Genomic DNA, 17,060 nt, shown 5'->3' with positions numbered 1-17,060 from the left:
AGGGTGTTATTACGGAATAAAAGTCAGAAATATATTACATATCTCAATATTATATTTATTAAAAAATATAACCTAACTATATATATGACTTTATATTTAAATTCAATCAACAAATAACTCGCACGTTCGTCGAAACTGGAATAATCAACCTCAGTCTTTCAACACAAATGAATACAAATCAAACAGGCCTCACACCAACAACAAATGGCGCAAACAAGCGTATCGTTACTCCGAGCGTCCCCGCGCTCACCCCGCGCTCCCCCGCGTCCCTCCCGCGCTCACACACTATAAATACATATTTATAACATTGCACCTTCAATTTGTTACATTAAACCAGATAAAGTATTACACAAAACATGCCGTCAAAAAGTCTCTGTTTCATATAACAACACTGGCTAGTCTGCATCTAGGAGCAAACAAACTCGACTGGTTACAACCCGTTCATTGACAAAGTTCACACTAGGCTACCTCGCGGATTTATACAATAACATAAGTACATCTAGAGACAGAAAGTAAGAATACTACCAGTGATATCAGATCAGTATGTACCCCGCATCACGTGTCGAGACAACATTGCAAACAGCGGGCCTACGTCGCCACTCATTGTGAAGTTCCAATTAACTTTAATATTGTCTGTATTGAAATACTACATTAGGACCCTGTGGACCGTCGCAGTGACGTTATTATGTACGGACTAAAATCGTTGTAACAGTTTCGCCCCGCGCCGATAGTTTCATTTCTAACTTACACAAACAATACCAACATTTTGAGATCCGCATCAAACTATCGGCGCAGAGTTGAAGTAATAATGAGTATATCCCAATGGATTGGACTACAAAATACTGACGGCTACTGTGTAAGCGTAACATTATGAGGTTCTCTTAACAAATTACCAGATTGGATTTTTTAAGTCGGCCTGAGTACGTAAATATAGTGTCTGATTTACGTTGGTCTTTAAAAATATTAGGTGGAGAAGATAAGCAGACTACTTCTACCATTTATTGAGTAAATTTTTAGTCATATCGTAAAACAGACGCTATACCAACACTACCCAGGATCCGAATATATTACTAACATCAAATAATATTATCGATTAAATGATTTCAGACAAGCGCTACTAAATAAATAATAATTCCAATAACTTACAAAGATGCAAGAGTAGAACATAAACCGACACACATTACACAAGATACTGCGTGTTTACAATGCAAACGCGTCCGACTATAAAATCATTCGCTAAAAACAAAACATCGATCGATGTTAACAATGGAAGTAGCGTTCCTTAACTAAATTACGAGAAAATTTTGTTAATAATTTGTACTTGTTTTTCTCGTACGTTTGGCCCCAGAATTTGTGTCGTAAATAATTTAAAACAAAATGCCGCCTCCAGCAAGAGGCGGTGCGATGCCGAACAAAAATTTTGCATAGGCAACCAGCAACCTTCACCTTGATTGCATGTGTTCCTTAAAAATCGACACTCAGGTACCAATAAAATTAACCACTACCAAACGGTAGCTGATTGGACAGTAAAACGGTATACCAACAATCTTGATAAATTTATACTATTATCGATTTCTACGATGTTTAAGGAACATGACATGAGGTAACTAAAGTATTTTGCAGTTTTTAATAATTTGTCACTTTACAATAAGGTACTTGACGAGCGCCGCTAAAAGCAAATTCTGTTACAGTAGTATGATTCCGAAAGCGTTCGAACAGAGTTTGCTTTGCACGAAGCATAATTAAAACGAAAAATAAAATCCTATCAAACCGAAATAAAACTTAATGATAACGATGTTGAAACGAAAAAAGTTAAAAATTCATTAGTAGTAAGATTTCATTTCATTCAAAACGTAGCATAACATAGCTAAGGTAATTTTCTATTTATGTGAAACAAAAACTCGTATCGTGACTATAAAAGCTAACCCACTAGGCAAATAATTTTATAAATAAACATATCAATGATTTAATACTATCTGCGGGTAGTCTGGCGGGACGTAGTCGCATGCGTGTCCGCCCGATACGGCGAGAGTTCCGCGCCCTTGTGTCGTGTGCTCGCTAGTGCTTGTATCGACGCGCGACGTGCTGCTATACTGTTGATCGAGTACCGTGACACTCATAATCCGCGTTCTCAGTCTAATCTCGTGAATCCATCAAAATATAAATATGTACAAATGCCTGGAAGACGCGGGATCTGTTGTCTGTCATTACAAGGGCACGGAATGTAACTAACATAGACAACTAAAATATTAAAACAATGATTTCGGCCCTGCTCTTACTATTTGCACTAATATTGCAACCAGGTTCCGCCTGCCTGAGTCCGACACTCCGCGCCTCCCTCGCTCGACCCACTCACACTCATCTCCAAATTAAGTCTAACATTAAAATTATTTTGATATGCACTTATTAATAGGTTTTTTACAATGACATTTGTGCTGTACACTATTCAAAAAGGGCAGAGCGGAGGCGTGCCAACGAGTTCGAGTAATGTACTTACATCACGGTAAGACGGCTATCGCGGCATCGCACTTTGTACTTAAACATTCAAATTATATTTACCCAAATTATATGGTGACGTTCGCCGCGCTCCCGCCCTGCCTACCACTATTTACAATGACAACTAAACGAACCCATAATGAAACTTAAATGACAAACTCAGGTATTAACTAAATATTTGGCAAATCAGTATATCGATAACGGAACAATGTGCAATACGCAAACGACAGGCCTAACGTGAACGTATGACGTATGGATCACTAGAGCTAGCTTTACAAGTAAAATCGAAGGCCGCTAAGATATCACCGTTCATTAGTGTATATGTACAAGGCGCCCGCCCGCGCCCTCGGGTTTGAGCGACGTATGTACACGGGCGCTGCGGGCCCGGCTACGTGCCTGCGCGGGCGCATACTTCCTATGTCAACGTGGAGACACACTATAGAGATCGCATACAAAACTTGGCTTGTGTAATATTTACAAAATTCTACATGTCTTAAGGCATTGTTTCTGTAGTATGCGCCCTCGTCAGCTACCGACCACAGACATTGGAAACAAGCAGTGGTTGTCGGTACTAAACAACACAAGTAAATCAATTAGATCACCTTCAAGGAACATTTTAACTATAAGCGTTCAGTATTAACTCGTAATGTGGGACTGTAGTTGATGGCGAGATGAAGAAATGAAATTAGCACCATGTTTTCAGATTGGGAGTGTATGAGGTTATCTGTCGTCTACTGCAGCTAGCATGCTCTACAGTGTAAAACCGTAAAATAATTGAGATTTGACAGCAATAAGAATTACTAAATAAATACTCGTATTTTTAGATATGCTCTCAAACAACATTCTAAGTTACGCTTGGAACCCCAGTAATCTGCTACAACTATCGTATTAGAACAGCGAGCCTCACCCACAGTCCCACAACACATAGCATTAGTTAAATATTCGACAACTACGTCACAAATAATCCAACTAAATAATTTACGTCGAAATTAATTTTAACAACTAAATTAGAGCGCAATGATTGTTTGGTACCACAAATTATTGCATTTACAGAACACTCTCATATTATTACGTGTCTACGGCACTGTTACACGCGGTACATGGTTCACAAATGTTTACCATAATACACTAATATCTGGGAATTTTTAACAAATCGACTGATTTACTTGAAATGCATGCGTTTCCGCATAAGTTGTAAGGTAAGTTGCGAATGGCTCTAGTCAAAAAGTAAAACAGACTACTTACGTGTCTATAAGTAATTACTTTCAACAATATTTAGTCTGACACACTTCATCGTTCATACTTTCTCATAATTGCATGGACTCTAGGCACAATAGAAATGTGTAAGCACGGTTTTCTAGATAAGTCTAGAGTAACATGTAAATATAAAACAACAAATTCAACATGATGACAGTGTATTACCCGTAAATAAAATGGCATCATTATCATATGTGACGTAACGAAATAAACTTTACATATATTCATCAAAAACATTAGTAAATGGCATACACGACCTTTGCGGGCCTATCGACTTGCGTAACTAGAGCCAACCAGAGCACGATTCTGCTAAGCGAACATTATGTCGCATGCACGCATTCATTAACACTTGCACATGTAAATAGAGAGTGTTCTGTAACTATTACGACAGTCGTCCCAATTTCACGTCAAATCTTCAAGGTTATTGAGAGTGGTTCGCACCTTTCCCAACACCTGGAGCAGATGTCACAACACCGGTAACCATATCATTGGATAGCCTAAACCTTTCCAGTGAGACTGAGACGAGTGTAGCTCGCACTGAGTACAGCTGAGTACTATGAGTAGGGCGCGCGCCGCGTGGCACGCATGCGCACTGCACTAGAACTCGAAGTCGAAGAGTTCCGCGAGCCCCTCGTCGTGGTCCAGGCAGAACCCGTAGTCCGTCGCCGACATCGGCGGCTCCAGCGCCAGGAACGGCTCCAACTCCAACGGTTCTGGAACGCCACCAACACACGCTTCGTCATTACACGATCGTGATCGACATTCACACTTGACAAGTTTATCAATCGCAAATGGCACATAACTAAACATTTCTTAATTTCATAAAATACGGACTTAATCTAGTATACCTACAACATCCTATGGATAATTTTATAACATGAAACACACGAAAATAAGTTTTAAATAAGTTGCAAATCACTACATGCTCTTATTAATATTTTTTTCACAATTAGTCATTGTAGCATCAAATATTAAATTAATTTACAATCGTTATGTAATAGAACAGCATATTTTATTTACAAAATTAGTTGAAACACGTCCCCCCACCTCGACAACACCTGCAAAATCTGTACAAACGGTCAGACGTACAAAGAGAGTAAGCATTATTGGACTTTGACAGGCGAAGCAGAGGCGAAGGGAAAACTGTACAATAAACTCGTAAAAACTTTCAAACAAAAACAGCAGAAACTATTTTCGTTCGACATTAAAAAAATCTACACCCTGTTTGAATATTTGAATATGTAATAGTTTCATGGAAGAGTTCCAAGATCATTACATTCAAACTGGGTGTTTGTATCTTCGAAAAACGTCGTTAACGTACGTGGTGTCGAGACAAGTTAAATGATACCGTATCCCAAGGCCAAAGCTGAATGGTAATTATGGTAGAATGTGAGATGAAGGCGTGAACGACATTTTCCGAAGGTTAGGAACACAGTGCAAACATAGTTAGACATGAGAGCGTTGTTACATTGGCGATGTACGTGGAGTTAGTAGATGAGTTGGCAGTTAGTGGCGGGCGTCCGTGAGCTGAATCCCATGGTGCTACACGTGACACTGCGGCCGCACGGGATGCAGCTCGCGGCCGCCCCCCGGCACCGCGACCGTAGACCCCGCAGAACCGAACATTTACCTTGGAAGCTCTCCGTAGGAGAATGCTCACACCAATCTCAAGGTAATACCGATAAATGAGCCATATGTATATTTACTTCATGAGATTGACATTAATTCATGATTTTAATGTCTAAAATTACAATTATTATTATTGTAACAGTGAGCCCGTGATGAGATGTGAGCATTACTCCAAATAAACATATTTACAATATAAAAACTTTAGGAGATTTCGTATTTATGTTTTTAATACAAACACTAATCATTCAGAAATCTGCAAAAATGTTAACATATCGCAGCAAATTATTTACACGACACAAAAATCAATCAATCCACAAATGAAACATGACTTCAATCATATGAATTGTACACTATGAGAAAAAAAAATAAGTTTCGTAAATGGATTAGTTATTTGTGTTACTGATATTTATTTATGTTAAATGTTAATTAGCTGTATGTCATATAAATTGATTTCAAAAACAAAATGGCTTCGAACATAATTTCTTGTACTTTTTATACATACGGGATTAAAAGCCTCTCAGTTTATCTAATATTAAAAATCTTGTCTTATTATACTTTAGTGAAAAAGTTGTTAAAGATCAGGAAACTGTTTTAAAATGCTACATTAGTAGAGATAGATAATTTTACCACAAAAACAGTTTAGGTATGTTACTACAACTGTAAGAATGTTTGAAAAATAGCAACAGGTATTTTTAGTGAAAGACATTGCACAACAAAATTCAGACAAATAGCATAAATTGAAACATACACATAAGTAAGGAACATTTCTGCTAGGAAAGTTTTACAAAGATAGTTATCATAGTTAGTGAAGCATTTATGATGACATGAGCACTGTGAGACAAAGCATGCAATGCGAAGGTGTTTTACCATGGTATGATACACGACACATACATCATTATACATGTATATGAACTTATTCGGTAACACTATCGATATCTGGCACTTGTCGCATTCAAATATTAAAATTATTTACAAGCAGATCGATAGTGTCACCGTACCAAGTGAATCAGTTGAATAAATAACCAACCTAGTGAATCCCGCTGCCGTATGACTTATATCTAAGATGTCCTCGCCGTCCACACAGCCGCGTAGCTAGAACTCTGACTGTGATGTGACTACGACACACAGGTCACAGCCAAAGTGCTAGCCACGAGACCGCACCGCCGTCCTCGCATCCCGCTCGATATAGCGTGACTAGTACCCATGACTTGTGAATACAACTAAGGGTTAGTTTATGATGACAATGATAGCTCAATTAAGACCCATCGTGTATTTTATATTTTATCATACCCAAATCCTGTGCACATTATAAAATATTGATAGGTAGTTGCTATCAGATTTAGTATATTTGTATGAATCAGTAACGTATACATAATAGCGAGTAGATTGCGCATCGTACCTGACTCCTGGTCCTCGGTCTGCAGCTGGAAGCGCCCGCCGCCCATGATGGGCGCGAAGTCGTCGCTGTCTGCTATTAGTGCGTTACGCAACCGACCTCGTGCGCCCGAGCCTGTACCATAACAACATTATGTTATGAAACAGCTGATAATATACACAATACAAATATATAAGTTGAACTTTACTTTTATATATTTTACGATAGAAATTAGAAAGACACTGACTGTCGGGTGTGTTGAGGGTGTCGTGTTGGCTGGAGTGGTCGGAGTGTGGCGTGAGGGACTTGAGTGGCGTGACGTGTGGCGTGGTGAAGGTCCCCACGGAGCCCGAGGCGAGGCCCCCGAGCCCGGCGAGCGCGCCGAGTCCGCCGAGCGTGCCGTGCGTGGCGTGCGGCCCGAGCGCCCCGAGCGCGCCGCCCAGCGGCAGCGTGGGGTCCGTGACGCACGGCGTCGACACCACCATAGACGTCGAAGACGCCTCACTCAGCGGTTCTCGCTTTATTGGTGTTCTGCACACAAATATAAACAGCATTATAGATTAAGCAGTCTCGAACTAAAAAAGATTAAGAAAAAGGTTTGATCTTTGTACAAACTCACGTGAAGTCAGCTGTGATGGAGCCTGTAGGTTTAGACTGCAGTAACGCTATGAGTGGTGCTAATAGTGCCTTGTTGTCTTCCAACAGTGGATCCGCCGGCAGCGGGCCTGATGCTGTAACAACAAAATAAACATTTTAGTATTTCTGTCAGTAATTAAGCCTTTATCTATTCGTAGACCTAGATTTGTTTGAGTTTAACAGCTCTAATCATATAGATATTGTAACTTACATGTAGCAGGCGAAGGAGGACGTTCTTTTGGACAGAGGTAGACTTCAATCTCTCCCGACATAGACTTCAAATGTATCATGTAGCCCTTCTCATCAGGATGAGGCACCTGTAATAAGTTTTATGTAATTTCATTACTCCATGAAGTATCATTCATATTACTCATATTACATATTATGTTTCGAGATTTTTAGATTTGATTTAGTACGTAGACAAGGGGATAAAAGTGTTGTAGTATTGTGAACTAACGCTGAGGCGTGTGTCAGGTGGCGCCTTGATGGGAATGACGGTCTGGTTGCGGAAGTCCCGTATGGAGCGCAGGTCGGCGTAGGTGATGTATGCGCGCGCGCCGTGGTGCGCCGACAGCTCGCTGAGCGCCTGCTCGGCCACGGCCACGGCGCGCGCCACGCGGGCCTGCCGCGCGCCCAGCACGCGCACCTCGCGCCGCAGCCGCCGCGCCGCGCCCACCGACCCGCACGCCGCGCCCGCGCCGCCCGCGCCGCCCACGCCTGCAACCACAACCTCTGTACTCACACCCACTACACCTAGCTCTCGTTATAAGGTTTATAGTATCTAGCTCACATTCTCACTGACTAATCATACCCCCAGTGGGTCTGGTTTGTGTGTGATCATTGCAAGTCTCGGAAAATTTCGCTACTCGAAGGGTTAAGTAGAAGTTCACAATATAAGGGTTAAGTAGAAGTTCATAATGTAAGTGAATTTCCAAGAAATCTAAAAAACGTAACACGTGTTTCAATCTACACGCGTACTACTCTGATTTATGTTCTCAGGATTAATAAAAATATGTATGAAACCTTAATAATAGATAAAAATTAAGGGCCCCTCCAACAAGCATCGTGACATCGTCGTATCATTGTTATGTAAACCATAATTACAATCAGGTAACTGCACCTATTGCATGCCCCTAAACTAAGTATAATACAATAACAGCGACTTAGTAAGTGGCTGCTTTATACGAACTTGTTCGCACGTTGTCACAAAGAGGGGATAACGAATCCCAAAGTACATTGCGTTCAAATTTTAGACCCTTAGACATGTTCTTAGCCGAATATAGTAGTTTATTCGTGTTTTATCTTAAGTTTTTTCATTACAACACAACTGCTGTTTTCGTGAAACTTATAACTAATATCTTATATGTTATAAACCCAATAAACTTATGTATAACGTTTCAACTAATAACGCGACCTTTGCCAAAGATCACTTACCATATTTCCATTGTATATTATTTTTGGATCTCTTTTCTAATATTCCTATACCCTCTAGAACGTTTGTGATGTCGTAGATACGACGTTTTTGGACCGATAAGTGTTCTGCCGCTATGTTCAAGTCTAGGACGCCATTGGGTGAAGACTTCAGCAATGCAACGAACTTTTTTGTGAGTAAACCTAATGATGTGTCAAACCTGAAACAAATAATACGATACTTAGAAACGAGACGGTCTATTACAACGCAGATGTACTATTCTCTCCCTGATGTAGCTGTACTCTTTGGCTCTCTTCCTCTTCATTATCACCACGGTGTAATGAAGTCAAATTCAACGACGGATTGTCTTCAGGACTCTCGCAAATGTTCTGAAGTCGATATCACGATGTTTGTCGGCTTGTTACTCCACTCATAATATTCTTATTATTTCAGACTGCAAGTATTCAGTTCACATCTTCAGCACGTCTCTCGAATTCGACCACTTGTTTCGAGGTGTTCTAACAAAAAAACTCTTGCTTTTGTGTCGGCGAGCACTTTTCAAAGACTTCGATCTTCTATTTAACTACATAAAAAGCTACTCTCTAAAATGGAAATTTACCTCTCACTGAGACAAGTACCTGGAACGTTCGGTGTACTTTTTCATGGAACTGGACGGTCGACTGTACGGTGTGAGGACTTTGACGCGTTTCTGTTTCGGCGTCTTGAAGTCGGCTTTCATGGGCACCACGTGACCCTGGCTGCCGGAACTGCTCTCACTCAAGTTCAGTCTTCTTTTCACCGCCTGAGAACAACACCAAATCAAATTATGTTACAAAGAGAAGAGCATAGTTCTGATGGACAAGTCCAAGTTACCTGTCGTCACAATTGCTATCTATTCTTAATCTAACAATCGATTATACATAAGAATGTGGTAGTGTCCATATAATTCATTGATTATTGATTATATTATTTTGAAAATATTATATTTATCTATACTTGCCATAGTAGTAGATAAACCAACAATATAGTTGGTCACTAAGTAATTTGCAGATATGCACATAACAGTGTAGTTCCTGCGATCGCTTTCAAACAGGAATGTCACATCAGGAAAATGCAAAACTCAATACTGACTGATAAGTTATGAAATATGAGAATTACTAGTTATACCTAGATTGCGGTATTCAATGACGTTTACTACGGAATTACGGAAATCGCGCGTCATCAAAATCTTGATCCATCTTGTTCATACTATTGTCTTGAAATCAGGTTATAGTATAAGGAATTAAGAAAACGCAGCTTTCAGATTGTTATTATGTTAGTTATGTGAAGAAACTTTTTTTGTTCAGTATGAATTCCAACAAATCCTATAAAACGAACAAATGATCTATTGATACTCTGTTTTTATTTCTGTACTATGTAAGACTACCTGTACATTTCATTCTTCGCTTGCTTGCTCAATATAGTTTATGGGTAGTAATAGTATGGGCAGAAACCTAACAATACAGCCCACGTTTTTTCAACGTCTCTTTTTCCAGGACCTTTTTTGGCCAAACCCTTTTGTTACTTGCCAAAAACATGGCGTGCGTCATATCTGCAATATGAATTGCATAAAATGGCATCAAAAATTCACATTTCACTAATGCATTGCATATATTATGCTAATTTCGTCGCGCTATCCGTCCCGGACTTTAAACTTTTTTGACACCTCGTATTCAGCGTAACCTCAAATGACAACCACGAATTAAATTAAATTCAGAAGATGGGTTAAGTAAAAATGCTTCGTTATTTGCAAGTTTTTGCAAAGCTATAGAAAAACACGAGTGAATACATATGCCGTGGAATAAAGCACCGGCTTCGCACATGGCTTCCTATCCGTTCCTTCCTCCATGCGAACACAAGCGAAGCTGCGGAATGAATAGATAAGTAAAGAAATGTTTAAGTAATAGCTTAAAGAGCCATTAACTGAATAACCTAATATGGATGGATGGAAATACTGGACCGGGAAAACACAGATACTTTTGTCCTGCGTAATGATTCGATAATCTTCAAGTCGTGCGTTGTTCTCGACGTAAGAATTTACAACTACAAAAAGTTTTTAGTTCTAAACACCATCGTCGATAACCTTTAAAATAGAACACGGAATTCAGAGAACATCGTGGTCCCATTATCGATTAAAAATACGTAGAAAATAGTTTATGAACAATGTAGTAACGGTTTGTGATCAAGTTCTGCTGACGTAATAGTGTACCAAGTCAAACGATGAGATTCGATATCTATTTACAATACTAGATAGCCACGTAATTACCTACACACATGCACCTACTAATTAAACAGACGTACGCACCGGTACAGCCCTTATCAATTATATCATTATGTTGCTTTTTGTATTAACTAGTTTCACATAAATAATTATAACTCTTATAAAGTAATTATTATGTGTTTCACCTCAAACTTTCAACTTACCCCCATGACGTCACGCATTTCCCACAATACCATTTGATAAGAAATTAAAAGCGTGTTGACACTTCGGCCACTTTTAAGCTTTGCACACACTGTTACACGATTCTACTTCAGTCATTGTTCACACTAGACGAAACAGATGGACAATAATGCATGTATTGCAATGTAAACCGGGCTGTACACATCACTTCTTGTAATAAAATAGTACTTACTCTTAACACAAAGTAAGTCATTGTTAATCTCTTCAATTGAACATCACTCACTACACTACAAGAACTGAAACGCCTACTTCACACTCTCTAACACTTCAACGGAACAATTTATAACTACTGTTCCCATTTCTAAACTGTACGTTGACCCCATGTTAATTAATAGCAACGACGACAATAATCGGCAAATTATGACCAACACTAGCTGCGGATATATTAAAAAAATAAAGAAATAGAGCACACCAAAGTAGTCACGAAGAGCAGTGAGGATGATGCACGAAGCAATTTCGATAAGCTCTTGCAACAATTTCAATTCTTACTAGCAACGGGGCCAAAGCCCCTAAAGGAAGTGTGTGGGGAGGGTACCCGGTAACAACAATACATGACATAAATTAGAATCAACACAAAAGCCGGCGAGCTCTCGGAAGGGACCTCTGGCGAAAGAACGGCAATTTCTTATCTTGGAATATTTGTATTATTATTAATAGGGAACTAGGCGCTATTGTTAATTTGCCGGATTTGTGGGTCCCGCGCGTCTTTGTCCCGGACTAAGCACGGCAAGTAAATCGGAGCAGATGTGACACGAGGTTCGATATCTAAGCAGACAAAACATCCCTTCTGTTAGCGCAAAACTGCTCGCATCATCAATACATCCCTAAACGTACGCTGTGTAATAATAATAAATATGCAACCGGTGGGATCGAATAAATTACATTAACTTGATACGAAGGAAAAAATCTATTGTGCTGTTTGATAAATTAAATCAACTCTAATAATATAAAAGGGATCTCCTTATTCTTGGTGAAAGATCAAAGTTCGCACGAGACGTTAGGCCATAGGGATAAAGGACAATGACCCAAACGTGCAATACAAGTGTGATGACAGGAAGTGAGTACCTACCTGGTCACGTGGTGCTCTAGTCCTGGACCCACATGGCGCCGGGTGAACGCCACTACACATGATATACTGCTAACATATGTGCCTGCCTACATTGGCCGCCCGCTACTCCGTGTAGCTCGACAACTACAAGTTTAAGGTTATACCTCCAGCTGACATATTCATATTATTATTCGCTTGTAACGTGCCACCTAACGCATTATTCAGAGATACTCTCCTCCTAGCGCACGCAGAGCGGACGTAAAAGTGTAATTGGGATAACCGAAAGATTAGAATGGCGCAAAGGCCCCACTGCACCGATCATTTCATTACTTTCAAGATAACAAAAAAATAACAATCTTGGAAAAGGTTGTTATAAACCATTTTATCAATTATTTAAAGTCATTAATTTTAATGCAAAATTTAACTAGACAATTGCCTAATCTATGTCAATATCTTTTAAAAATTTCGTCTAGTTAAAAGTATCATTGTGTTGCATTACAAAAGGGCATCCCGCACCTATAATAAAATACTTGTAATAAGTAGGTAGGTAGTTATTCGTATTGTGATTTGAAAGTGCAGGCTGTGTTACTAGAAGCGTACCGTTCTCAAATTTGGCGTGAAGCGACCGCCATTTTGGTTTTTTTTATCGGTTTAAATAATCGACACGTTACACAACAGGCAGACGAGTAGAATGCCTTGAAATAATATTAATTTCAGAGGTAAACAAGTTTAATTGAATAACGATAAAGAAACCTAATAAAACCGACAGCATTCCTGTACCGTTAGAATCGAGTGACACCTTTATCGAGACGTTATCGATAAAATAAAAAACAAGGTGCAATTCTATTCTACTAACGTAGGTACTTTTTTTTACTTTTTTAGAAAATTAATAAATTGCAGGTTTCAATGCTGTTATTTCATTTAAAAAAATGTTATCAGTGTTTCGAGCTACAGACACTGTTTTCGATATAATATTTAAAAACGCAAAAACTGTTTTATGTTTATTTTCAATTAAAAAAACGGAATAATTACGGAACAGTTGGATAGGATTAGTATAATAAAATTTAGACGGGAATTGTTTAACGTATGGGTCTGAGAGTCGGAGAAATTGTTAAGTAGAATTCGTGTAGCGTCTGTCCTGTGATTGGTCGGTGGCCCGGTCCCGCGTAGGGTCCCACAGTCCCACAACTAAACACTTTTTAGTGTACTCGCCACCGTTACACACACGAAATTTTGTCGTCTAGGATCCGCCATTTTGATTCGTCACAATTATTACGAAATGCAGAATTTACGTTATGTTTTCCGTAACTTATAAGAATTAAGTTGCCATTTATGAGTAATTTAAAAAATCTTTCGATTAATGATGAATAAGTAGGAATTAAAATACGACGATAAACAATATGGAAGGTCAATTATAATTTGAACAAGCATTAACCTAAAATATACCTTAATGCCTTACACATGACCTTAGGTTTACACATAGATTTAAGAAGAATAATATTCCTAGTGTTTTTTGGCCTTTTGAAATTTTTCAATATTTTAAAGAGAAATTAATTAAGTTTTAAAAAGTGGTCCAATATTCCTCTTTGAGTTTCCAGAATTCTATTTGTCCAGTACATTGACCCTTCAGAGACCAATGACCTCATTATTATTATTTTTTAACTAATCTAAGTCCAATCCTGCTTTACACTGAGATTATTATGAAACAAATGTGTATTACATGACAATTGTATTATTCATATCATGTTTGAATGATTATGTTAATAAAAGGAAAAATTTGCACTGCATACATAAAACCGTTGATAATTTGAACATGACCATGGAACGGTTACAAGAAATCAATAGGTTTTATTTTAAGGAATAGGGAGCATATGAGCAGGTAGATCACCTGTTTTCATAGTTTCATAGAACTCTATCATTCATCAAGTTGTTATTTTCCACTGTTAAATTATATTTTTGTATGTGATTGTGATTTACATTTAAAACATTTTAACAAACCTCTACAACTAATCAAATGATCATGAATTGTTCATTTTTAAGTTGTTACTAACCTAACCTTAAAACAAATGATTTAATGGTCAAATCATTGAATAGTCAAGTCATTATAACAATATTAGTCACTTGTAGTACAGGCTTGTCAGTGACAACAAATCTTATCAAGATTATTGTTTTTCCATATCAACAAAGTCAATTTACAATATTCCTGTACAACCTCACATCTTATGAATACCTGTAAATCTCAATTTGATAAACATATACACAAATAATAAATAGATTGCTGTTACCAAATACATATAACTCAAGACACCAAAAAATGTTTAACACACTCAAGTGAGTTTGTATGACACTCAAATAATTTATGTTTTTGAATAAAAGATGTATCAAACTCCAATGACCAAACAATTTCATTATGTTGTTGTTACATAATGTAATTCTATGTTTTTAAAGAAAACTCAAATGTTTTACCAGTGTCTAATGATGTAATCTAGTGTAAAATTCTCAGAATAGTGTCAACAGTTATATATTTCTAATTCATCCAGAAATGACCTGTTTTCTGATTAATAAAACTTATGAATGATAGATAACTCAAAATAAAAGTAAATACTTCCCGCTTACTGTGCAGAAGGGTCAAATAAATCTATGTCATGAATTAACTAACACACATTAGATAAAAGGGTATTTTGATACATTTCAATATTAGCTATTAATTATGTGCATTGCTGAAGATATCCTTCAGCAATGAGCATCTTGGGGTTATTATGATGATTTGTGCAAATCAAAAATGACTTCCATTTGTAATGACAGTATTGCATGTCACTTGTTGACATCTATCCCTATGCCACATCATACAGCATCAGTGTCATGAATTATTCAGCAACTACTGATAACTTAGGTTTCATTTAATAAATGTAAGTGTATTAAAGTCCCAGTAAGTTATGAGATTACTAACAACCACTCCGCCCCACTTACCAGTTTTATGTGGAGCTGCGGACCATAAGAAAACTTGCTACTTCAACTCAATTGTAAATAACTTTAATGAAGTGAGGTTTACACTAAGTTATAAATTGACAAACCTTACCCACTTATTCTAAATATTACAAACATCAGGTATTTACTCAGTAGATTTGTAAATTCATTACTTGAAATCAGACTTGTTGAATAAAGACAAACATTTCAAGGAAACTTACTTCAGACGTCTTCGGCGGTGCCGTAGGCGCCTCGCGCCTGATCTGATGCTGTGGCGTGGCGCCATAGCCGTGATCTAGCAGGTGATAGCTAATGGGCTGGCTAGGACTGTCGTCCAATAGCGTGGTATGCGAAGGAGACGCAGTAGCGCGAACCACCACCTCGGCCTCGCCCTCCGCCGGCCCTCGCTTCACCCCTCTCGGCATCGCTGTTAATGATCATAAATAACATATTACAAAACCAATCAACATATCATTTTTCTACAGTTATGCACCATAATCATCACAATTCAATTAGTGTAGAGGTTAGGGGCGCCGTGCGCGCGGAAATCACGAACAAGAAGCCTCCGAAGCGGAGTGGGTCGATAGCAAGTTTAACAGACTGAATTTAATACCAAAGGTCCAAGGCGACACTTCCAGCTGTCCAGTTTTGCTTACGTCACTTTTTTCAACGACATTTTCCCCAAAATATCGACAACCTAGCGGTGATACCTGGGCATAACCGCTTCTAAACCTAAGTGTACACATTCAAGGATTACGCACAAAATACCAACTGTGAAATAACAATACTTACAAAAGGTGTAAGCGAACGATATCCGAATTTATAACCATAAAACGACATTAATGTTTTCGACGCGAACGCTACATTATCGAGTACTCAAAATAAAATGTCCGCCGCTTTGTTGGTCCCGAGTGAACTCGTGGACATCGAGACGCTCGATAATTTTAATATACTACACACAGTTTATCCAATACACATGATATTTATTCACTGATTACTTCACTCATAAAAGAAAATATTAAAAAGGTCCTAGTCCACATTTTACAATAACTTATTAGATAAAAATGCGGAGCATTGAAACGGCGACAGGAAGCTTTTCAGAACATCTGGCTTGCAAGCGACGTAGCAGTGGCGCGAACTACGTGCGCAGGCGCGAAGCGACCGAGCGAGCAACCCCTAGCGGACGCCGCTTCGCGATCCAAATTCCTCCCCTCGTTGAAGAAGCCATAAAAAATATAACGAATTTTTGAATTTCCATTGTTCGACCGGTTTGCTCAGAGGCTCAGAGGACCGAAGCGTCTTCATAGACGTTAGTTGCATTTTGTAGAGACCAAAGTTTAAGCTATTTAATTATTATTAGTTATAGTTTTATAAATATACCCACGTTTTATTATTTTAGACTTATGTACGATGTACCTACGTAGGTTTTTAATCGAAAGGTAATGGATATGTTAGAAATTTATCGTTTCATGTATCGTTATTAAAAGTTAATTTTGAGTAACACCATCTCGCAGTCTCATGAAGTCGATCATAAAAAAGAATTTATTATTGAATAATAAAGGATATTTTAGGTACTGGATTAGCCTTTACTTATTAAATTATTTGTAGAAAGACCGAATGATATTAAATACGATGGCATAATGTTAAGTACCATGTCCTATATTCCATTATAAATCTACATAGAATAAAAACAAAATAATGTAACTTTAATTACCTATGTTGAATGCATTACTATTATGAT

General features: G+C 38.3%; 1 protein-coding gene across 2 annotated transcripts; it reads right to left on the bottom strand.

Annotated features, from left to right (window-relative positions):
• Positions 1–30: 30 nt before the first annotated feature.
• Positions 31–16,660, bottom strand: LOC118262275 (transcription factor E2F4). 2 transcript variants are annotated; one of them, XM_035573485.2, is made up of 10 exons: positions 16,112–16,660; positions 15,541–15,746; positions 9,443–9,606; positions 8,828–9,024; positions 7,851–8,110; positions 7,605–7,710; positions 7,377–7,488; positions 7,005–7,288; positions 6,782–6,892; positions 31–4,466 (listed from the first exon to the last, which is right to left on the bottom strand). In XM_035573485.2, the coding sequence occupies exons 2-10, from the start codon at positions 15,742–15,744 to the stop codon at positions 4,351–4,353; spliced, it is 1,554 nt and encodes a 517-aa protein (XP_035429378.2). In that variant the 5' UTR covers positions 15,745–15,746; positions 16,112–16,660; the 3' UTR covers positions 31–4,350. The 2 variants fall into 2 exon arrangements, with proteins under 2 accessions (XP_035429378.2, XP_035429377.2); XM_035573484.2 differs by lacking the exon at positions 16,112–16,660 and adding an exon at positions 15,933–16,103.
• Positions 16,661–17,060: the final 400 nt, after the last annotated feature.

This window comes from Spodoptera frugiperda, chromosome 12 (assembly GCF_023101765.2).
Source record: "Spodoptera frugiperda isolate SF20-4 chromosome 12, AGI-APGP_CSIRO_Sfru_2.0, whole genome shotgun sequence".
In the NCBI taxonomy this organism is placed as follows: Eukaryota; Metazoa; Arthropoda; class Insecta; order Lepidoptera; family Noctuidae; genus Spodoptera; species Spodoptera frugiperda.
Note: the sequence above shows the minus strand (reverse complement) of the source record. Positions and strands in the feature narration are given on the sequence as shown.